This window comes from Caenorhabditis remanei, chromosome I (assembly GCF_010183535.1).
Source record: "Caenorhabditis remanei strain PX506 chromosome I, whole genome shotgun sequence".
Lineage (NCBI taxonomy): Eukaryota > Metazoa > Nematoda > Chromadorea > Rhabditida > Rhabditidae > Caenorhabditis > Caenorhabditis remanei.
Window position 1 is genome coordinate 14,717,417 of NC_071328.1, and position 24,931 is coordinate 14,742,347.

A 24,931-nucleotide genomic window follows, 5' to 3' on the forward strand; every position below is an offset into this window, starting at 1 on the left:
CGCCTCCATAGGCACATCCCTGGTGGGTTATGTCCTGCCGAAGAGTTCTGAAACTTATGAATCGTATTAAACAGAACCAGTGTTGCGCTCTGTAAAACATCGCTGCTGTAAAACATTTGCTCCTAGCAGTATTGTTTTACAATGTGCTCTATTGTCTTCAAGTTTACTTCACTGGTTCTGTTTAATACGATTCATAAGTATCAGAACTCTTCGGCATGACATAACCCACTGTCAAAGCTGACCACTCCCAACTTGAAGAAGGCTCCTGAAAGTTGTTCCATACGAATCCATTATACCTCAAGGTCTTCTGCGATGGTCTCGTTTTGATGCTGGGATCCTTTTGAGATTCGATGTTGTTTTATATAAAATACTAACACACTGACACTAACCTGCGGGAATCTAAATCAAGAACACCAATTGAAAAAAATTTGAAACCCATCAAAATGAATATAGGAAAGTGAGATAGTAAAAGTTCTGCGTTTCCTAGTTAAAGAAAGATCAGTGTCTACAATTCTTCGAAAACTATTGTATAAAAAGATTTGCATTTTGATTTTAAAGATATATCAAAATGTTGCATTCATTATGAGAAATTTCCCTTTGCAAATCACTATTTGCCTCTCACAAAACTTCCCTTCTATCTGAGATTAGTCATTAGGTTATAGGCAATTAGTACTTATAGGTAATAAACCAAATGTATTTGAAGAGCCGAGTGTAGTCAATGAGTTATTATCAGTAAGGAATGAGACATAATGAAAAAGCAGTGAAAGGTATGGTAGTGGTTGAGTATCTGTCCACATGATCGTGACTATGCGGTATAATTTTAGCAGATATTCCAAGAAATTGAAAGGTAGTGACTTTGAAGACCAGCGTTCAGTTTTCAGATAATTACGAGGTAACCTCTTGTAAATGAGCCTCGAAATATGCAAAGACACGTGTTTTGTTATCGTTACTTTCTGGTCGCCATTAGTTTGAACTCCACTTTTATTGGTCGATGTTCAATTTTTGGGTTTTTCCGTTAACTCGTTATTTTAATTATGAAAATATGTGTTTTTCCACTATTTTAAAAGTGTATTATATATGTTTTTATCTAAAATTATCTTATCAACCTTTATAATTGTCTTTAAAACACGAATCTGTTCGAATTCTTATGTATTTTTCAATCTCTTCGTGTAATAGTGGTTTCATTCACTTTTCTCGCATAAATTCTCAACTCAAAACGTGATATGATGTTTAAAAAAATTAATAAATCTTTTTTTCGTTTGTTTTTTGAGAAAATATGCGAAAAACATGAATAATATTCACGAGAAACCCCGTAGAATAGTCTTATTTAACTTTATCCCGTTCAAATATCGCGGCCGCCTGCGGAATTTCGGAGCGTCGTAGTTGCGTGCGTCGCGTGCGCGTTGCGTGCCTTCAGTTGAGAAGTCCGAAGTTGAGAACCGCGGGGAACCGCACCTCCCGGACATGCCTGAGTTTAGGGAATTTTCCGTCTTTCTGTGTGTCTGTTTGTCCAAAAAAAGTTAATTTTTTGCCGAAAATTGTGAATTTTAACAGAAAAATCACAATTTTCCGTCCCTCTGTGTGTCTGTTTGTCCAAAAAAAGTTAATTTTTTGACGAAAATTGTGAATTTTAACAGAAAAATCACAATTTTCCGTCCTTCTGTGTGTCTGTTTGTCCAAAAAAAGTTTATTTTTTGGCGAAAATTGTGAATTTTAACAGAAAAATCACAATTTTCCGTCTTTCTGTGTGTCTGTTTGTCCAAAAAATTCGATTTTTCAGCCGAAAAACTACAATTTTTCAGACAATTCCTGCGCGGAATCCCGGCGATTCGTCAAATCTCTGTGGCTCACAACTCGATTTCTCAATTCGCTGACTCTCTCTCCTCAACCCCATTCCTCCAACAACTCGATGCTGAAAATAATCGAATCGAGACGCTTGGCGCCGTTCCAGATACCGTAGTCCATGTGAATTTGGCTGGAAATTTGCTGAAAATGATTCCGGATGCGGTGGCCGCGTTGCCTCAATTGGTGGCGTTGAATGTGTCAAGGAATGAGATTGAGAATGGAGGAGACAACTTGACGGTGATAGGTGAGGAATCTGAAAATCTGAAAATTTTCAGACAAAAAATTTTCGAAATTTTTTTTTTTCTCTGAAAAAATGGCATTTTTAAGTGAAAAAAACTGGAAAAAAATGCGATTTTCAGCTGAAAAAACGTCTTTCTTGCTGTTCTTTTACATAAAAATGTCATTTTTACGCTCAAAAATGTGGTTTTCTAGCGAAAATTGCTCAAAAATCGTATTTTTTGCAGTTTTTTGACACAAAATTTTCAATTTTACACTCAAAAATTGACGTTTTAAGCGAAAAAACTGAAAAAAAAACGATTTTCATCCGAAAATAACCCTAAAATCGTCTTTCTTGCAGTTCTTTTACATAAAAATGTCATTTTTACGCTCAAAAATGGGGGTTTTATAGCGAAAAGTGTCATTTTTATGCCAAAAAACTGCAAAAAATGCGATTTTCAGCCGAAAAATGCTCAAAAATCGTTTTTTTTTTACATAAAAATGCCATTTTTATGCCAAAAAAATCAAATATTACATATTTTGAGCTTGTAAACGGACTTTTGAGCTCAAAATCTTCATTTTAAGCAACTTTTTATGCAAAAATGTGATTTTCAACCGAAAATTCGAATAAATGCGTCTTTTTTGCAGTTTTTTGATTTAAAATTTTCATTTTTACGCTAAAAACCTCAAACTCAATGTTTGAAAATCTGAAAATTCTGGAATTTTTTTTTTGCTCTAAAAACTGATTTTCAGCATCCGCGGAGCTGGAAATGCTCGATGCCTCATACAACAAATTGAGCACGATTCCCACCGAATGGCTGGAGAAATTCGAGAAACGAATTGCTCACTTGCACTTGGATCACAATCAAATTGAGCAAATTACGGAAGGAGTTCTGAGGAATGCGACGAATTTACAGACGGTGAGTTTTCCCAAAAACTGATCTAAAATCCAAAAATTAGACCAGGAGACTGAAAAATTTGAATTCAGCGCTTTGAAATGAATGTAAAATCAAAAAATAAGTTGGTGGCCTAGAAATCCAAATTTTGAAAAAGTTAGTCCCCCGGCCAAAACTGACCTAAAATCCCAAAGTTAGGTCAGGAAAGGAAAAACTCGAATTCAGCGTTAAGAGAGCTTTGAAATGAGTATAATACCAACAAAAAAAAAAGTTGGTGGCCTAGAAATCCAAATTTTGAAAAAGTTAGTCCCCCGTCTAAATTTCGTTGTTTTTCCTGTTGTTTTTCCGGTTTTTTCAGTTTTTTGATTTTAAAAAAGGTTTCTAACTGTTCTTCCTTCAAAACAGCAAAAAAAAAGTCGTGGGAGACGATGGCCTAGAAATACAATCTATGCAAAAATTAGTCCCCCGGTCAAAACTGGCCTAAAATCCCCAAATAAGGCCGGGAAACTGAAAAATTCGAATTCAGCGTGAAAAGAGCTTTAAAATGAGTATAATATCGAAAAAAAAGTTGGTGGCCTAGAAATCCAAATTTTGAAAAAGTTAGTCCCCCGACCAAATTTCGTTGTTTTTGCTGTTTTTCGGCGATTTTTCACTATTTTTCGATAGATTTTGTACATCCAGATTTTCGGACACACCGACAGACATAGTATAGTCTCCATATTCCCACGCCATCTGTCTCAATTTCTCCACACATATTTTCTCACCTATCATTTTCGGTATCCCCCTCAATTACCGTACCCCAATATGACACCTTCTGGATACGATACGATATTGTTATTATTCTTATTCTCGCGCACACACGCATTTACTCATCGCCTTGTCTCCAGATGACAATAGAATAGCGTGAAGAAGACGTTGACAATACGAGAAATGGAGGGTCACTTACTGTAAACCCTACAATTATACAACCTGTTAGGGGGGACACTTTTGGCAACACTTATATAGATGAACGAGACGAGACCCCCGTAATTAAGTAGTGAAAGAGTAGGGGTACTGTAGGTGTGAAAATGGCGATTTCCTTATTAAATGGGGGATCCCGGGAAATTTGGGAAAATGTATCAAAATGTGTAGAAAACTGGTCTAAAATCGCAAAATTCGACTAGGAGACTGATATATTCGAATTCAGCGCTTCAAAATGAGTATAATATCAAAAAATAAATTGGTGGCCTAGAAATCCAAATTTTGAAAAAGTTAGTCCCCCGGTCAAAACTGTCCTAAAATCACAAAATTATGCCAGGAAACTGAAAAATTCGAATTCAGCGTAAAAATGGCTTTGAAATGAGTATAATATCAAAAAAAATAAATTGGTGGCCTAGAAATCCAAATTTTGAAAAAGTTAGTCCCCCGTCCAAATTTCGTTGTTTTTGCGGTTTTTTCGGCGATTTTTCACTATTTTTCGATATTTTTCTGCACATTTTGAAAAATTTTCTCAATTTCCCCAAATCCAGACAGCTAGGGGTGTACTGTAAACACACCTGGGGATACTGTAAATAGAGTTCAATAGAATTGAGAGGGGGGTCATTGAGTAATTGGGAAGTTTGTTTGTCGACACGCGATCATTGTCTTCTCCTTATTCTACTCATTCAAGAGTTTTGAAGAGATTTGAGGGGGTATCGAGGGATCTAGAGGAAACCAACATCTTGATTTTGCGAAAAACGGAAAAAACGGGAAAAATCGGTCCAAAATGAGCCGAAAATCAGGGAAAATAGGTCCAAAATGAGGTACAGTACCCCCGATCCTAAAATTAGGATCTAGGTACAGTAACCCCGATCCTAAAATTAGGATCTAGGTACAGTAACCCCGGTCCTACAATTTGGATCCAGGTACAGTAATCCGATCCTAAAATTTGGATCCAGCTACAGTAATCCGATCCTAAATTTTGGATCCAGGTACAGTACCCCGGATCCTAAGATTCCTGGCGCTCCTTAGACGCGTTTTGTAAACCGGTCTCCTGGGGACATCTGGAGACATCCAGTCCAGCTGCAAAAAATGAGTCGTCTCGATTGACAGCCGGATGTCTCCTATAATCCCCCGGGGGTGTCAAATTGCTCATAGTGAGCAGGTGCACCACCCGTTTTTGCGTCTCAATCGAATTGGCTTATCGCCGTCTCGAGAACCTTCTCCAAGACCATTTGGATACAAAATAATTACTTTTTTGTCAAGAGATTAGTCACGAGAGCACCACTCTCCAGACACTTCAGAATTGATACAATTCATCGAGGGGGTCAAGAATCGACTTAATTGGTCAATTAACCAATTAGCGCTGCCAGATGTAGGAACAGTACCCATGATCTTAAAATTAGGATCGAGGTACAGTACCCCGATCTTGAAATTAGGATCGAAGTACAATAACCCTGATCCTGAAATTTTAGGTTGAGGTACAGTACTCCCGATCCTATATTTTGGGTTGAGGTACAGTACTCCCGATCCTAAATTTTGGATCTAGGGACAGTAACCTATGGGAAAACTACAGTAATCTGGATCATTGCGTGTCGATATCTAATCCAATTAGTCCATGGAATAAGTATATTGACCTATCTACCTCACTTGAGGTGTACATTCCATATATGTATATTTGCGAAAAACACTTGTCCCCCCCCTCCTTGACACCATCACCACCACGATATTTGCATATCCTATTATTCCTGATGGAGAATGGAGATACGCGCATGTGTGGTACTTGAAGGGTCATTTTGGAGGGGTTTGAGGGGTCGAAAACGGGAAAATCAGGGAAAAAACGGGAAAATCGGTCCAAAATTAGTCGAAAATTAGGGGAAAATGGTAGAGAATGGGGTACAGTAACCCGATCCTAAATTTCGGATGTAAGTACAGTACCCCTGATCCAGGATCCAAAATTTTCCCTTTTTATAATAACCCAATCCTAAATTTTGGATCCAGCTACAGTAACCCCGATCCAGAATTTTAGGATCTAGGTACAGTACCCCCGATCCTATATTGTAAAATTTGGATGTCTGGCGCACCTTAGACGCGTTTAAATTCTACATTTTGCAGCTCGACCTCTCCTCGAACCGTCTCCGTGTCTTTAGCGACTCGATTCTTCCGGAAAATTCGAAAATTGTAAACTTGAGACTCGCCAACAATTCGCTGGAGATTCTGGAGCCAATGAGCTTGGCTGGACTGAAATTGGGTGAGTTTTGACTGGAAACTTTGAGGTACAGTACCCCCTGATCCAAATTTCAGGATCCGGGTTACTGTACCTGGATCCTAATTTTAAGATCGGGGGTACTGTACCTAGATCCAAAATTTAGGATCGGGGATACTGTAACTGGATCCAAAATTTAGGATAAATTTTTGCCTAAAATTTCACTTTTTTCTTGCAGAACACCTCGATTTATCCGCCAATAAGCTCACGGAAATCCCCGCCGCGATCGCCAAAGTGGAACAGATGAAACGAGTGGATTTGAGTAATAATCAGATTGGAAAACTGTATCAATACGTGTTCAACAAGATCAAACAGTTGCATACGGTGGATTTGTCGAAGAATCAGTTGCAAAGTGTACGTTTTTAGGCGAAAATTGGAGGAAAATGATCAAAAAGGACCTTAAATGGGCCTGAAAAACCTAAATTTGCCTTAAAAGCCTGAATTGTTCTAGAAACAAGCCTAAATTTGCCTAAAAGCAAGCCCATATGTGCCTAAAAACAAGCCTAAATGTGCCTAAAAACAAGCCTAAATTTGCCTGAAAACAAGCGAAAATTTGACTGAAAATGCCTAAATTTGCCTAAAAACGAGTTTGAAAAGCCTGAAAGTCCTAAAACGAGCCTAAATTCACCTAAAACAAGCCTAAAATTGTCTAAAAACAGCATAGCTTTGCCTAGAAACAAGCCTAAGTTTGCCTGAAAACGAGACTAAATTTGCCTAAAAACAAGCCTGTAAATTAGCCTAAAAGGGCCTAATTCAGCCAAAACAGGGCCTGAATCAGCCTGAATTGGCCTAAAGCAGCCTATTTTCAGATCGGACCATACATCTTCTCGGACAGTGCTGAACTCCACTCACTGGATGTGTCGAATAATGAGATTTCTCTTCTTTTCAAGGATGCGTTCGCCAGATGCCCGAAATTGCGAAAAATTTCGATGAAAAATAATAGACTGAGTGAGTTTTTGGCTGAAAAACTGGAAAAATCGGTCCAAAATGAGCCCAAAATCAGAAAAATCGGTTGAAAATGAGATAAAACTCATCAAAAAAGCAAAAAATCCTGAAATTAGGATCCAGCTACAGTAACCCGATCCTAAAATTAGGATCCAGGTACAGTAACCCGATCCAAACTTTTGGATCCTGAGGACAGTACCTCCCATCCTGAAATTAAGATCCAGGTACAGTAACCCGATCCTAAAATTAGGATTCAGGTACAGTACCCCCGATCCTAAAATTAGGATCCAGGCACAGTACCCCCGATCCAAACTTTCGGTTCCTAAGTACAGTAACCCCGATCCAAAAATTTGAATCCAGGTACAGTACCCCCGATCCTCAAATTAGGATCCAGGTACAGTACCCCCGATCCTAAAATTTTAGATCCTGGATCTAGGATCAAAAAAACTTTTTTTTTTTCAAATTTCCAATTTTTTATTAAAATTTTCCAGAATCCCTCGACGAAGGCCTCACCGAAGCGTCGGCTCTCCGCCGTCTCGACGTCTCCAACAACCAAATCGTCGTTCTGAAATGGCACTCACTTCCCGAGAGTCTCGAGACTCTTATCGCCGACAACAACGATATCAACCTTCTGACGGCGGCCACGCCCACTTCATCTCATCTGAAAACCGTACAAATCTCCCAGAATCGAGTGACAGTGATCAACGGAGAGCAGATTCCGAATTCCGTCGAGAATCTGGATGTCTCGTTTAATCGATTGGCGAAATTGGGAAAATCGGCGCTGGCCGAGAAATCGCAGCTGAGGAAACTGAATCTGAAGGGGAATCTATTGACGGTGGTGTCATCTGAATCCATGCGGATTCTAGAAGGCGTTCATCCGGTGAAAGTGGAGATCTCCATGAATCCACTGATCTGTGATTGCCAGATGACGTGGTTGTTGGAGGCGGGGCCTGGCGCCAAGCCTAAAGGGATCCAGATCCTAGACCCTCTAACCGCCACATGTAGCCATCCAGTCGATCTCCACGAGATTCCACTCCAGAATCTCCAAAAGAAAGACTTACTCTGCCCCTACCAATCGGTCTGTGAGCCTGACTGCATTTGCTGCCAGTACGGTAACTGTGACTGCAAATCGGTGTGCCCCGCGCAATGCCGCTGCTTCCGCGACGATCAATTCAATATAAATATCGTCCGTTGCGCCGGCAACGCTACCGTAACCCCACGCCGGGAATTTGTGGTCAGCGAGCTACCGGTGTCCGCTACAGAGATCATTCTCTCTGGTGTCACCCTACCGCAACTGAGAACTCATAGCTTTATTGGGAGACTCCGTCTCCAACGGCTCCATATTAATGGGACGGGACTCCGCAGCATTCAACCGAAGGCGTTCCATACGTTGCCTTCGTTGAAGACGTTGGATCTGTCGGATAATGCGTTGCTCAGTCTTAACGGAGAGGAATTCCTAAAGTGTCCAGAGATATCGCAGTTGTTTTTGAATGGCAACAGGTTTTCTCAATTGACACGTGGAATATTCGAGAAACTACCGAATTTGAAGTACCTGACACTTCATAACAACTCGTTTGAAGATGTGCCCCATGTGTTGTCCTCTACGGCTTCACTGGCGAAAGTCTCGTTATCGGGGAACCCGTTACGGTGTGATTGTGCCCGGCATGAGGCTCCGCCCCATCCCGGAGCACCATTTTGGGAGCACGCCGCTGCCGAGTGGTTCGCCGCGCACCGCAATTTGGTGGTCGATTTCGAGAGGGTTGAGTGTTGGGAGAATGTGACGAAGGCGTTCGTGACGAACGATACGACGGTATTGTCGGCGTACCCGCCGAATGTTGGACAAGATGTTTTTGTGATGCCGATTGGGGGTGAGTTTTGACACCTTGACACCGAAAAAATGTGAAAATTCGAGAAAAATTGGACTAGTAATCATCGGATCCTAAAATTTAGGATCGGGGGTACTGTACCTCGATCCTAAATTTTAGGATCAGGGGTACTGTACATCGATCCCAATATTTTGGATCTAGGTACAGTACCCCTGATCCAGGATCCTAAATTTTGGATCGAGGTACAGTACCCCTGATCCAGGATCCAAAAATTTTCTCTTTTTACAGTAACCCGATCCAAATTTCGTAAAAATCAGTCATTATGACTCAAATTTCGTAGTTTTTTAATGAAAAATTGTGCTTTTTGAGCTCAAGTTTGCATTTTTCGCTCAATTTTCACATTTTGGGCTGAAAATGAGTCTGAAAATGTTATTTTTGGACATCTGGACACACAGACACACAGAAAGACATTTACGATTTTTAGATCGAAAAATCTTGAAATGAGCGGTTTCCCGACGGAAAATGTCAAAAGTGACAGTTTCAGTCGATTTTTTGGTTTAAACTACGGTAAAAAGTCGATTTTTTTTATCTAACTACAGTAACCCGATCCTAAATTTTGGATCCAGCCATAGTAATTCGATCCTAACTTTTGGATCCTAAGTACAGTACCCCTGATCCAGGATCCAAAATTTTGAATCCAGCTACAGTAACCCGATAATAAAATTTGGATCAAGGTACAGTAACCCGATCCTAAATTTTGGATCCATCTACAGTAACCCGATCCTAAAATTCCAGGATCCAAGATCCAAATTTTTTTTTTCAAAAATGTAAAATTTTTCCATTTTCCAGAATTCCTTCGCGACTACAACACCTCCATCTGTGTTCCCTTCTCCTCGGGTTTCTTCGGTCAAGACCCCCAAAATAGTATAATATTCGTGATAATCAGTGTGTCGATCGCCGCCTTGCTATGTATTCTCGTGGTTTTGGCGGTTTCCTTTGTCAGGAAATCTCACGACGCAATAAATCAACGGAGGAGATACAAAGCGTCTTCACTGAATTGCTCCACGTCCGCAGGCTCCTCCCCCTTGCCAATTCCATTACTCAGTTATCACGCATTCGTCAGTTATTCGAAAAAAGACGAGAAAATGGTTTTGGATCAATTGTGTCGCCCGTTGGAAGACGAAGACTATCAGTTGTGTCTACTCCATCGCGATGGTCCCACTTATAATTCGAATCTCCATGCGATTTCGGATGAATTGATTGGACAAATGGACTCGTCGCAATGCTTGATTCTTATCTTGACCAAACACTTTTTGGAAAACGAGTGGAAGACGTTGCAGATCAAGGTGAGAAAATTTGCAAAGAAATCTGACATTTTAAGCCGAAAAACCACAAAAATTGGTCCAAAATGAGCCGAAAATCGGAAAAATTGGTAAAATTTGGATCCAGGTACAGTAACCCCGATCCTAAATTTTAGGATCCGGGTTACTGTACCTCGATCCTGGATCTAATTTTTAGGATAGGGGTACTGTACCTCGATCCTAAATTTTGGATCCTGGATCAGGGGTACTGTAGCTATTGAGATCTTATGTTTTGGATCGGGGGTACTGTACCTCGATCCTAAATTTTTTGGATCTAGGTACAGTAAGCCGTATCCTGAATTTTTTGGATCGAGGTACAGTACCCCCGGATCCTAAAATTTGTCGAAAACGCGTCCAAGGCGCGCCAGACTGGAACCCCTCTTGGTGGCCTAGAAAATCATTTTGGAGTTTTCTGGGCCACTAAGCACATGTTCACAATTTCTTGATTTTTTAGGCCAAAGCGGTGGCCGAGAATTCCAATTTTCGAGGTTTCTAGGCCATCGAGGGAAAAAAACTAAAAACTGAAGGAAAAACTAGAAACATCGGTTCAAAATAGGCCAAAAATCAGGGAAATCGGAAAAATTAGGATTGAGGTACAGTACCCCTGATCCTAAAATTTTGGATCCGGGTACAGTACCCCTGATCCTAAAATTAGGATTGAGGTACAGTAACCCCGATCCTGAAATTTGGATCCAGGATCAAAAATTTTCTTTTTTTTTCTAAAAATCTCATTTTGGAGGTTTTTGGGTCGAAAAAACCGAAAAAACGTGTTTTCCAACTAATTTTCCACATATTTCCAGACCTCCCATCAACTATTCGCAAAGAATCGATCGAAACGAGTGATCGCCGTGCTCGGCGACGGTGTCGACGTGAATTTGCTCGACGACGAACTCGGTCAAATCCTTCGAAAACACACTCGAATCGAGATGAGATCTCATCTATTCTGGACACTTTTACACTCGTCACTTCCCTCACGTCTTCCACTTCCGACGACGAATTCAGATGACTCGAATTCACAAATGTATTCGGATATCTATGGAATCGTGCCGTCCGATGTTGTGTAGCCCCTGTTTTGAGCGTGTAGAATTAAGTTTTAGTCAAAATTAGTGAAAAATTCGGGTTTTTTGAGGTGGAAATGGTCGAAAAACGGTCGAAAATGGTCAAAATCGAAATTTTTCGAAAAAGTGGTTATGGTTCCGAGGGTCCGGGGTTCGATCCCCGCGCTGGCATTTGGATTTTTTGCAAAAAATTTTTTTCGAAAAAAGTGAATTTTTGATAGGTTTTTATAGTTTTTAGTGTTTTTGGGTGATTTTATGCGGTTTTTGGCAATTTTTCGAGCGGAAAACCTCAAAAAATTATCAAAAACCATGAAAAATGGCCAAAAATTCACTTTTTTTGCAAATTTGGATCCGAGGATCCGAGGGTCCCGGGTTCGATCCCCGCGCTGGTCAAAACTTTTTTTACAAATTTTTTTTCAAAAAAAGTGAATTTTTGATAGATTTTCATAGTTTTTAGTGGCTTTTGGGTGGTTTTCTGTGGTTTTTCACACTAAAAATTGCAGAAAAACTGTCAAAAATAGTCAAAAATCGACTTTTTTGATGTATTTTTGTTGGTTTTCAGCGTTTTTAATGATTTTTTACCGATTTTTATCGATTTTTCGAGCTAAACAGCTCCAAAAATCACCGCAAACCATAAAAAATGACCAAAAATTGAGGTTTTCCTAGATTTCCCTCGAAGGATCCGAGGGTTCCAGGTTCGATCCACGCTCTGGCACTTAAATTTTTTGCAATTTTTTTTTTCGAAAAAAGTTGATTTTACCGATTTGAACTGATTTCCGACTATTTCAAAGCTGATTTTCACGATTTTCACTCCAAAATACTCCAATTTTCACTAATTTCCGTCTCGTTTTAGTCGATTTTCTGATAGTTTTCTTGTCCCCGCCCCACCTGTTTCATTATTGTTACGAGTACACATTTCCACAGACAAATCGAGGTTTTTCCCCCATTTTTTATACAATTTATGCACAATTTTTGCCATTTTTTGTCCTATGGATCAAACGATTTTCTCCAAATTTTACCGGTTTCAGTGTCCCCCAATTTCTTTGATTTTTTTCCTGTATCTTGCCAATTTTTTGTCAGCAAAAACCCTCTAATAATCGCCTATTTTTGTGTAATAATTTGAAATATTTTTCGGATTTATTGCCCTTTTCCAGTCACTTTTAGCCCTGTGTGTGTCAATTTGTACTATAATAATCGAATTATTTGAACAATTTGCTTATGAAGCTTGTATATTAATTGTTTGTGTGAATTTACATCGAAAAAAAGCACGTTTCAACGAAAAAATACCTGAAAAAGGCGAAAAATTGCAAAAAGAAAAATTTGAATTTAAATCTCCCGCCTTTTTATTCATGGGGGACTAGTTTTCGCTTCCTAGTCCACCTCTCGTGAACTCCTCTCGGACAAGTGGCAGTTACGAATATTTTTTAATTTCAGGCCTATTTTTCCTTGTTTTAAGCAGATTTTCCTAATTTTTTTGCGATTAAGAATCAAATTAGTGATGTATAATTAGTATTAAACAGGAATTTCACCGAAAAATACAAAAAATCGATATTTTCGAAAAAAAAAAGAATTTTCTGCTTTTTTCCTTGTTTTTAGTCGATTTTTCTGATTTTTTGCGATTATGAATTAAATTAAGGATAAATAATTAATATTTAACCGGAATTTCACCGAAAAATTAGAAATTTTCGTACTTTTATCGATTTTTCCAACAAAAAAAATTTCAGGTCTATTTTTCCTTGTTTTCAGTAGATTTTCTTCATTTTTTCGCAATTAAGAATTAAATTAAAGATGTATAATTAATATTCAGCAGGAATTTCACCTCTTTAACGCACTTTTATCGATTTTTATTCTTTTTTTCAGCTTTTAATAAGAAAAAATGGGCAAATTCCGCAATCAAAAGAAGAATTTGGTGAGAAATAAGGTGGCGGTGACAGTGAAAAAAGCGCAACGCATGAAGGCCGAGGTTCGAAACGCGAAAAAAGACGGAGCGATGGAAGTGGAGGCGCCAGAAGACGTGCCACGTGTCAGAGGACTCGCCGTCTCGTCGTTGGTAAGGGTTTTGGCTGAAAATAGTGGAAAATCGGCTGAAAATGATGAAAAAATTGATAATTTCAGAAAAAATTGGCGTCGGGTGAGCTGAAGAATGTGCCGAAAGTCAACGAGAAGAAGATCATCCGCAAGACAGAGTTGCCCGTCAGAGAGGGGTAAAAATTGCAATTTTTCGGATAAAAGCGGTGAAAATCGATGAAAATAGAAGATTTTAACGCAAAAATTGCCAAAAATTGTGATTTTCGGTCAAAAATAGTACATTTTTCAATAAAAGTCAGTGAAAATTGTTGATTTTCCGAGATTTTGATGCAGAAATTGTCGAAAATTATGATTTTTTGCTTAAAATAGCAAATTTTTTAACAAAATTGGTGAAAATAGCCAATTTTTCATAATTTTGATGCGAAAATTGTTGAAATAGATCAGTCTTCGCTGGAAATCATGAAAATTGGAATTTTGAGCCTAAAAATTGCGCTAAATAACATCAAAGTTACAGATGAGGTGTCTGTATGTGTGGCCGGTTGGCCTGATGTCCAAAAGTTCCATTTTCAAGTTAAGAACTAGCGGTTTTTTCTCATTTTTGACGTTTTCAGTTGGAAAATGGGTAAAACTCGACTGGAATTAGTGGGAAAAAACAAAAACTGAAATTGTCATTGTTTTTTGAAACTAAAAACCGTGAAAACTCGAGATATTCAAAGTTAGCCCGAAATGTAAAAATTGAGCACAAAAAATCACGATTTTTCATTAAAAAACTACAAAATTGAGTCAAAATCACAAATTTTTCGCTCAAAATCATAAAAATGGGAATTTTGAGTTGAAAAATTGCGCTAAATAACATCAAAATTACAGAAAAGGTGTCTGTCTGTGTGTCCGGATGTCCGGATGTCCAAAAATCCCAATTACAAGTCAAAAAGTCGGGGTTACTGTACCTAGATCCTAATTTTAGGATCGGGGGTACGGTACCTAGATCCTAATTTTAGGATCGGGCACTATAAAAAGAGAAACATTTTGTAAAGTCTTCAGACCCATTTTCAGCGTATATAAATTTTAGTTCACAATTCACGCTCAAAAGAACTGTGAAAACGAGAATTCGAAGTTTTTAGAGTTCTACCAGAAAAATTGAGCGAAAGACGCTGAAAATGAGAATTTCAGAATTTTTTATGCTGAAAATTGGTCTGAAAAGTTTAGTTTTGGACATCCGGACAATCAGACACAGAGAGAGACCTTCTAACTTGAATATTTGGAGTTTTTATGGTTTTTAAATTTAAAACATCTTGAAAATAGCGATTTCCCGGCGAAAAATGTGAAAAATGACCGTTTCAGTAGGTTTTTGGCCTAAACCATCTCAAAACCATTATTTCCCCCTAATTTCAGTCATTTTGTGCCAATTTTCGCATTAAAAACCTCAAAAATGGCGAAGTAGTGTGGAAAATTCGTTATTTTTAAAGTTTTTATGGCGAAAAACGACTGAAATTAGTGGGAAATGATGGTTTTGAGTAGTTTAAGCCGAATCATCGTCTAAAACTGTAGTTTTTGACATTTTTCGCCGGGGAAATCGCTATTTTCAAGAATTTGAGCTCAAAATTCATGATCAGGACTATGACCACGAGAATTCGAAATTTATAAGAATTGTTACAGAAAAATTGAGCGAAAATCCCTAAAAATATGAATTTCAGCTCAAAAAGCACGATTTTTGAGTCACAATCACTATTTTTTCTCTCGAAATCATGAAAATGGGAATTTTGATTCAAAGACAGCAGCAAACAACAGCAAAATCACAGAATAGGTGTCTGTCTGTGTGTCCGGATGTCCGTTTTTCAAGAACTTTGACTTTTTCGCTAAAAATCGATTTTTTTCCTCATTTTCCCACTAAAAACCTCAAAAAAAAGCCAATTTCCAGAATTCCGATCCTAAATTGCGGGTCTAGGTACAGTAACCCCGATCCAAAAATTCCGAAATTTCGCAATATTATGTCGAAAATGACTGAAAAATGACTGAAAATGTGTGAAAAACCACCTAAACTCAAATTTTCTGCCCGAAAAAAGCGCGCCGACGGCGCCCCAGCCTCGAATTTCTTTTGGTGGCCTAGAAAATCATATTGGAGTTTTCTGGGCCACGGTGTCCTAGAAACCCGAATCCCGATTTTCTCGGTCGTCAGACTCTTTTTTGCTTCTAAAAACTAGCTAAAATAGGTGTTTTTAAGCGGCGGACTAGAATTCCAATTTTCGAGGTTCCTAGCCCACCGAGGGCAAAAACTGATGAAAAACCCTGGAAAAATTGGTCCAAAATCAGCCACCGAAACGCCGATCCTAAATTTTGCATCGAGGTACAGTAACCCGATCCTAAAATTAGGATCTAGCTACAGTACCTCGATCCTAAAATTCAGAAACCGGTTGAAATCTCGAAAATCGCATTTGCCCCTCCCAAAAACTCGAATCATTTCATTTTCCAGAAAGAAGATTCTCGACGCTCCATCGGGAAAACGTGGCACAGTTCCACAATTCGTCACAAAGAAGAAGGCGAAGAAGATGTACAAAAAGATGACACACGATGCGAGAGACAATTTCAGAAAGATGCAGGAAGAGTTGGCTGCTGAAAAAGAAGGAGATGGTGATGATGGAGATGAAGATGTCGAAATGGACGATTAATTCATTGAATTTTATTGTTTTTTGTGGTTTTTTTTTGTTGAAATTGTTATATTGTTCTGAAACAGTTTTTTAGAAATGTTTTTGTTACTCGATTTTCAGATTTTTCAGAGGTTTGTGGTTTTTTTAAAATTATTTTTTGAGGAAAACTAAAATAATTTTATTTAGCTCCGCCCACTTGAGATATGCGCCTTTAAAGATGGCTGCAGCGCTAAAATACGTGATCTGGCGCGCCTCCGGCGCAAAAGTGTCCTGGTATGCCTGCGGAGCTAGAATCGTCTGGGGCGCCTTCGGCGCAAAATTTTTCGTTTGAAATAGGTGATGTTGAGCTATTTTAATGTTCGAAAATGTGGTATAGGCTAAATCAGACGCATTTTAGACTGTTCTAGGCTCGATTTCTGCCCGAGCATTGAATTTTCAAGTTTTTTTTGGGGGAAAATCTTCACAAAAATGGAGAAAAGCGGAAAAAAAAATCGGGTTTTGCTCAATTTTCGACTGAAATAGTGGATTTTAATGCTTTTTAAAGTCCGAAAATGTAGAAAATTGATATTCTGAAAAAAAAAAGGTTAAATATGACTGAAAAATGGGGTAAATTTTGATGAAAATGAGCAGAAACGTTAGAAATAAGCTTAAAATTCGCAAAAAAACTGTCAAATACTACTAAAATTCGCGTAAAAACATGGAAAAAAACCTCATTTTCGCCGTTTTTGAGCGAATTTTGGTAGTATTTGACCGTTTTATGCGAATTTTAGGCATATTTCTGACATTTCTGATCATTTTCATCAAATTTACGCCATTTTTCAGTCATATTTAACAGGTTTTTCAAAACATCTATTTTCCACTTTTATGAACTTTAAAATAGCTCAAAATCGACTATTTCAGTCGAAAATTCGTGCCAAAACCCGATTTTTCGTTTTCAGGCAGTTTTCCACTGAAAAAAAACAAAAAAATTCATTTTGGACCAATTTGGGCTGAAAGCGAGCCTAGAACTGCCTAAAATGAGCATAAGCTGCCTAAATTTGCCTAAAATTTGCCTAGAACAGCCTGAAACAGCCTGAAACAAGGCTAACAGCCTAAAATGAGCCTAAACTCCCTATCCTGTTTAAAATGCACTTGGTAGATCAAAACCAGCTCAAAACTGGAGTTTTAAGGACCTGAAAGGCCTAAAACCAGCCTAAAAATTAGAAAAATATTTATCACAAATCTCAAATTAGGCCACGCCCACAATAGAATTAGAATCACAAGAACTTGTGCACAATCTGTTCGGCAGAATGAGCCAACTGTCTTCCACGTGTCACAATCCGAGCCATCCAGTTCCCACTTGACTCCGCCCCCTCCTGCTCCGCCTGAATTCCATTTCCAGTGGGATACTGTAACTGTTTCAGTATCATTGTCCACAGTTCCGAGATATTCATCTGATATTGGGCGGAGACTTCGATGAAATTGCATTTGTGGATTTTGGCGAGACATGCGCCTTCTGGAAATTCAAGAATGGGGGTACTGTAGGTGGATCCTAAATTTTTGGATCCAGGATCAAGCTACAGTAACCCGGGTCCTATTTTCTAGCTACCGTAACCCCTAGAACCTTCTACTACCGTAATCCTTTACATCCCGATCCCAAAGTTACAGTACCTCCTGGGATACAACTACAGTAACCCGGATCCTGGATCCAAAATTTTTGGATCCGGAGGAAAAAACTCGGTTTTGAGTTTCTAGGCCCCAATTATCACAGATTCTGTCAAAAATAAAGAGGTGGCCTAGAAAACTGCTTATTTGGGTTTCTAGGCCACCAAAAACTGTTGGGGTTACTGTAGATTCGTTCCAGGATCTAGCATTGAAATTGAGATAATACAGTAACCTAGAGAACTACAGTAATCCGGTAGATTTCCTGACCTTCGGCCTACAGTAGCAAATACGTTCTATTGGAAACTACAGTACCCCTAGAAGGCTGTAGGATCAGAGTACAGTAACCCGGCTCCTGGATCCAAAAATTTTCATCTGGAGTTACAGTAACCCTTTTAAAGCTACCGTAACCCCTAGAATCATCAACTACCGTAATCCTTTACATCCTGAACCCAAAGTTACAGAACCCCCCTCCTAGGATCCAACTACAGTAACCCGGATCCTGGATTCAAAAAATTTTTTTGGATCCAAAATTTTTCAAAAACTCACCCATTTTCGAGACTACTGTATTGCGTTTCAAGTCGATTTTGTTGCCAACGATGATAATATTCGGTCCCCTCGCAATTTTTCGATTCAGGAGTCTCGTGACCAAATTAGTCGCCGAAATGAACGATTCGCGGCTATCCACATTGTATACCACTGCGTACATTGTCAAAGAAGAGGCGAATGGAGAGTTCTGGAAATGTCTGTCTGTGTGTCTTCTGTGTCGGTGTGTCCGGATGTCCGCTTACCTCTAGTGTCGACTCTAAGAGCATTTCCAACTCAACTTGCTCGTTGTTTAGCAAGAAATTGAGGGTTTTCGAAGAGGAATCGTCGCCTTCGGTAGCTGCAAAAAGGGTTACTGTAGCCAGACTTGAAACGGAATACGGTAGTCTCGAACATGGGGGAGTTTTTGAAAAAAAAGAAGAAAAAATTGGATCCAGGATCCGGGTTACTGTAGTTGGATCCTATGGGATACTGTAACTTTGGGATCTGGATGTGAAGGATTACGGTAGTTGAGAGGGTTCTAGGGGTTACGATAGCTTGAAATTGAATCTGGGTTACTGTAACTCAGGATGAAAGATTGTGGATCCAGGATTCGGGGTACTGTAGTTGGATCCTAGGGGGTACTGTAACTTTGGGTTCAGGATGTAAAGGATTACGGTAGTTGAGAGGATTCCAGGAGTTACGGTAGCTTTAAAAGTGTTACTGTAACTCTGGATGAAAATTTTCGGATCCAGGGTCCGGGTTACTGTACTCTGATCCTACAGCCTTCTAGGGGTTCTGTAGTTTCCAATAGAGCGTAGATTCATTTGCTACTCTAGACTAGGGTCAAGAAATCCACAGGATTACTGTAGTTCTCTAGGTTACTGTAGATCAATTCCGATCATAGATCCTAGATCCTGAATCGAATCTACAGTAACCCCCAACAGTTTTTGGTGGCCTAGAAACCCAAACTAGCGGGTTTTCTAGGCCACCTCTCCCTTTTGGACAGAATCTGTGATAATTGTGACCTAGAAACTCAAAACTGTGTTTTTTTCCTCCGGATCCAAAAATTTGGGATTGGATCCAAGATCCGGGTTACTGTAGGTGGATCCTATGTGGGTACTGTAACTTTGGGATCAGAATGTAAAGGATTACTGTAGTTGAGTTTTCTAGGGGTTACGGTAGCTAGAAAATTGAAGACCGGTTACTGTAACTCAGAATGAAAAATCCAGGATCCGGGTTACTGTAGTTGGATCCAAGATCCTGGAATTCAGGATCTAAAAGTCTTGGGTCCAGGATCCGGGTTACTGTACTCGGATCCTATTGTCTTCCTACGGGGTACTGTACTTCGCAGTAGAGCGCATTTGCTTCCAAAACTTACACTCATTATTGTATCGGGACACCAACTTGGTGGCGAACTGATTAATGGAATTGAGCAACGTCTTTTTCCCTGAATTCTTGGATCCATAAATTCGAAGGACAATATGTTGCATCGGCACGTTTGATGTCTCTTGGAATAGCCACACTTCTGGACACGTGGCACGACGGTCTTCTGGAAAAAAAATGTAAAAAAAAATTTTTTTGAAAAAAATGGAAACGCGCTCTAGCGCACTTGAGATGCACTCCACTGAACTTTTTTATTTTTCACGATTTTTTCATGTTAGTAGCAACATTTTAAGCTTAAAAACAGCCCAAACGACTGAAAAATTAAAAAGTTACGGATTTTCGAAAATTTTCGAAAATCCCCAAAACTTCTACCTAGCGTAACTTTATTGGTTTCAGCTTGTAGATCATGAAAGTTATATTTTTGAAATCAGCGTGATGAGACCTTTCGAAATAGTATACGCGTGATGCAATCGCGCTCTATTGAGAATAGAGCGCATTTGCATCAAAACAAGTCATGATTATAATCATTTGAAAGGTCTCGTCATCCTGATTCTGGAAATATAAGTTATGAATAATGTAGATCAAAAATAAGTGAGTTACAACAAGTTGAATTTTCAGTGAATTTCGAAAAAAAAATTTAAAATTTCGAAAATCTGTAACTTTGTGAATTTTAATCCGTTCTGGCTGGTTTTTGGCTTAAAATGTAGGTATTTTTATGGAAAATTTTAGATTTTAGTAAAATACAGAAAATCTGTAAAAAGAACATAAAGTTCTCTGCGTCTCGGCGACAAGAGAGACGCGGAATATTTTCAACTTTAAAAGCGCATATCTTAAAAGTGGGCAGAGCTACAGGAAAAACGCCAACTACAAAAATGTAGCCCTGGGTTGATCTACAAAACCAAATAGATCAAAAACAAAAAAGTAAAAATTCACAAAAATTGACCCCAAGCGGGATCGAACCCTGGTACCCATTCTCATAGTTGTCTACCATGACCAACAACCACTAGGCCAAATGTGTTTTTGCTAAAAATGTGATTTCCGACATGAAAAATGAGGTTTTGAGTAGTTTTTAACGTCAGAAATGGAATTTTCCGGTTATTTTGATGTAAAAATCACATTTTGGTGGTCAAAAATGATTAATTTGGACGGTTTTGGCAAATTTCCACCGTTAAAGACGCGTATCTCAAAAATGGGCTGAGCTATTTAAAAATTGTCAACTACAAAAATGTAGCCCTGGTTTTGATCTACATATTTAATTTATTTAATTTATTGACTAAAAAAAATTATCAATACTATACACTAGAGACCTGATCAAGCCCCTCACGAGGCGACAGACCAGGTAGGGGGGGGGGGGAACAAATAAAAAATAAAAAATTGAGAATCATAATGGCAAGATAGGATTGGGGTAGGGATTATAAAACCGAACTGTGAAAGTGGTGGTGGAAGAATTTCGAGAAGGATAAATTAAATTATAGTGACAGACCGTTAAAAATGGGAGAGGCGGGTGAGTGAGCAATATAATACATGGGGGTGGGAGAGAGAGAGAGTTCAAACTTATAATCGATTAATGGATTGTTCAAGAAGGGAGATAAATTTACCGGGGGAGAGAAATTCAGGGCAATTAGATGTGATGGAATTCCAGATGGGGACAGTGGAAGAGAAGAAATCATTTACTTGTGGTCTAATACAAATGAGGGTCATGGGTCGTCGGTTAGAGTTAGACAGTCTGACATAAGAGTGGATTTCAGGAAAGAAAGTGGCGCCGCAAATTATTTTATAGAGGAGTATTAATTGAGATTTAAGACGACGGTGACGGAGGGAGTATAAATCAAGAATCTCAAGACGGTTTAGATAGGAAGTATAGCGAATGTTACATCTCTGAAGAACTTTCCTGGTGAAAGATCGGAGAGGTTTTTCTAGTTTATGAGAGAGAATGCTAGAGGGAGAAGGAGAGTAGACAGCTGAGCAATATTCAAGAACTGGAAGGACGTAGGTGTTGAATAAGTGCTTGTAGAGAGGAAGTGATCGAGATCGGAATGACTTGAGTAGTTGGCTGCAGCGAAGGATAGCTAATGAGGAAGTTTTGGCGATATGGCTATCAAATTTCAAATGAGAGTCTGTTAATAATCCTAAGTCCCGTACTACTGCGGATTCGGTGATGGGGATGGAGTCTATATGGTAATGATGACCCGGGTTTTTAGCACCGAGCCTAAGGAGAGTAGTTTTTGTGTGAGCCAGAGGGAGGGAGTTGGCAGAGGCCCATTCGGAAACAATGTCAATACCAGATTGTAAAAGTATCGAGTCATGAGAATACAGCTTGATATCATCCGCAAAAGCCGCAAAGTGTATGCTAGAAGGGAGAGAAAGGAGGAGATCGTTTATGAAGATTAAAAAAAGGAGAGGGCCGGCTACTGTACCTTGGGGAACTCCAGAGGGTATGGGGGAGATTATACTATCGATAGATCCGTTAACCATGACGGAGAAAGTACGATCCTTCAGAAAGGATTGGAACCAGGAAACGTATTGTAGGGGGACACCAAAACCTTTAAGTTTTTGGAGCAAGAGGGTGTGGTTTACCTTGTCAAATGCTTTCCGAAAATCGAAAAAGACTACGTCAACAGTCTGGTGGTCTTTGAGAATCCTTTTGTAGTTGGACGTAGAGTAAACAAGAGAGCTGGGGCAAGAGCGACGGGGAAGGAACCCATGCTGGTGAACGCTGAACTGGTGGCCTACGTCCAATCTAATTTGACGACAGATTATTCTTTCGAAAAGACATATTTACATAAAAGTTTTCAAAAAAATCTTACTGTAGTTATGGCTAGCAATCGGTTGCGCCGTCTTCTGATTCATATTCTTGTATCCATTATCAGTGACATGTCCATTTTTGATCGCAAAACTTCGAAGTGTCCCTTCTGGTTTTATATCGTCGTCAACGTCTTCTGAATTTGTGGAACTCATAATTGAAGCGGTCGTCTGCAGAGAGTATTGGTATCTGGAAATGAGAGATGTTGGAGGGGGGTCAAAAAAAGGGGTCAAAATGAATATGTACCTTGGCGGGGGCCGCCGCTTTTTCACACGACGAGGCGAGTTTTCCGAGCTGAAAAATGATACTTTTGAGGTGAAGAGACTGAAATTTGATGTTTACAACAAAAAAAAAAATTTCAAAAATTTTTTTTTTTGGAATATTGACCGACTTCCAGACGGCGTCACGGCTTCAGAATCTGTTGAAGTTTTGAAAATTGTATATGACCATGTAGATCAAACCCAGTGCTACATTTTTGCAGTTGACAACTTTTTTCTATCTCTCTTCCCCTTTGAGATACGCGCCATTGAAAAAAGCTATTTGGAAGCGGCGAGAGGAAGAGGGGGGAGAGACGCAGAGAAACGAGACGCCCTCCTCTTTTCGCACGCTCTCTCGCTTCGAATTCTTTAAAGACGCATATCTCAAAAGTGGACGGTGCTATCAAAAAGTTGTCAACTACAAAAATGTAGCCCTGGTTTTGATCTACAAAAAATATAAATTTCAGACAATATGTCAAAAACTGACCCCCGTGACGAGCTCTCAAAATTTGCTCTCTTTTTCTCAATTTTTTTCTTAGAATTCAATAATTTTTCAAATTTTTTACCTCGATGTAGTACTAGTACTCGCACAGTGTTCATCAACATCCGGCAACAAATTATTCAACCGTCTCGGGGATACGGTACGTGGTGTCGACGGTAGACTCCGACGACAGATTGGCGAGGTTGGAAGGGATCTGGAAAATGAGATAAAATTTTTGGGGTTTCGTTATTTTTTCATCAAAATAACCAGAAAATTCCATTTTTGACGTTAGAAATTATTCAAAATCTGATTTTCCATGTCGAAAACTGCTTTTTAAGCAAAAAAATGGCCAAGAAGATTTCGCTCAAGGTTCGATCCCGCCTGGGGTCAATTTTTGAATTTTTATTTATTACGTCTTGTAGATCAAAATTTGGGCTACATTTATGTAGTTGACAACTTTTCGATATCTCCGCCCACTTTTGAGGTACAGGAGCTACAAGAGAGGCGCCTTGGAGTCTCTCGCTCCAATCTTTAAAGGTGCATATCTCGAAAGTGGGCGGAGCTAGAGAAAAACCGTCAACTACAAAAATGTAGCCTTGAATTTGATCTACAAGACATAATAAACCAAAAACAAAAAAAAAATCTAAAATTAAAAAAATTGACCCCAAGCGGGATCGAATCCTGGTGACTATTCTCATCGTAGTCTACCATGACCAATGAGTTCTTGGCCAAATTTTTGCTAAAATATGTTTTCTGACATAGAAAATTAGATGTTGAATAGTTTTTAACATTAGAAATGGAATTTTTTCGGTTATTGATGTAAAAATTACATTTTTGCGTTAAAAATGACTAATTTTTGCAATTTCCAACTATAAAGGCGCGTATCTCAAAAGTGGGCGGAGCTAGAGAAAAACCGTCAACTACAAAAATGTAGTCCTGGTTTTGATCTACACAAATATATAATTAATTTACCTCCGATTACCCGGCGGAGACGGTGACGGCGGTGACAGTCGAGACGGGAATTGTTGGGGAATGGCGAGGGCGACCGGTAGAGACACTCGTCGGTTTGACATTTTTTGAGTTTTTGTGAAGAATCTGAAATTTATGGAACTTTTAGCTGTGTTTCGCAAAACTTTGAAAGAGAATTCTAAGGAAATATATAAAATTTGAAAAAAGAATGAAAAAAGTGAAAATGAAAAAAAAAAGATGAGAGATTATCTTGAAAAGAGGTTTAGAGAGGGCGGATGGTTAGAGAATTAAATAAAATCGTGTAAGGGAAGAGTTGGAAAAGAAGGATTGTAGGATTTGACGACTTCAGAATATTAAAAAATCAAAAAGTCCGAAGAATCCGGATTTTGAAGATTTTGAATGAGGGGAGGAGGAGGAGGGAGGTGCCATTTCACTAATTATGGACATCTGGATTAACAGACATATGCATATAATTTTAAAATTTAGACAAATATATAGCTCACTCTTGCCATGCTAAGAAATGTTTATTTTTGAAAAAAAAACTTTAAAATTTTTTTTCGAAAAACTACCCTCAACTTTGAGAGCTTCTCACACTCTCAATTTCTACTTCCACTACTTCAAATTTGTATTTTTATTGTATATCAAAACCAGGACTACATTTTTGTAGTTGACAACTTTTTGATAGCTCCGCCCACTTTTGAGATACGCGCCTTTAAAGATGGTAGCTATACGGGAATGCTCTCTCGCACCCAAACTTTGAGCGCGTGTATCTCAAAAGTGGGCGGAGCTGTCAAAAAGTTGTCAACTACAAAAATGTAGTGCTGGT

The 24,931-nt window shown here is 38.9% G+C and overlaps 3 protein-coding genes across 3 annotated transcripts; 2 read left to right on the top strand and 1 right to left on the bottom strand.

Annotated features, from left to right (window-relative positions):
- Positions 1-13,246: 13,246 nt before the first annotated feature.
- Positions 13,247-13,578, top strand: GCK72_003211 (uncharacterized protein; the record flags this gene model as incomplete). Its single annotated transcript, XM_053723885.1, has 2 exons — positions 13,247-13,420; positions 13,486-13,578. 2 exons carry the CDS (start codon positions 13,247-13,249, stop codon positions 13,576-13,578), a joined length of 267 nt encoding a protein of 88 aa, XP_053592530.1.
- Positions 13,579-15,674: 2,096 nt separating this feature from the next.
- GCK72_003212 (uncharacterized protein) lies at positions 15,675-16,064 on the top strand (the record flags this gene model as incomplete). Its single annotated transcript, XM_053723886.1, has 2 exons — positions 15,675-15,742; positions 15,869-16,064. The coding sequence occupies 2 exons, from the start codon at positions 15,675-15,677 to the stop codon at positions 16,062-16,064; spliced, it is 264 nt and encodes an 87-aa protein (XP_053592531.1).
- A 1,235-nt stretch (positions 16,065-17,299) lies between these two features.
- GCK72_003213 (uncharacterized protein) lies at positions 17,300-24,209 on the bottom strand (the record flags this gene model as incomplete). Its single annotated transcript, XM_053723887.1, has 9 exons — positions 17,300-17,538; positions 18,234-18,420; positions 18,476-18,570; positions 19,418-19,486; positions 19,591-19,761; positions 22,403-22,587; positions 22,645-22,692; positions 23,222-23,350; positions 24,109-24,209. 9 exons carry the CDS (start codon positions 24,207-24,209, stop codon positions 17,300-17,302), a joined length of 1,224 nt encoding a protein of 407 aa, XP_053592532.1.
- Positions 24,210-24,931: the final 722 nt, after the last annotated feature.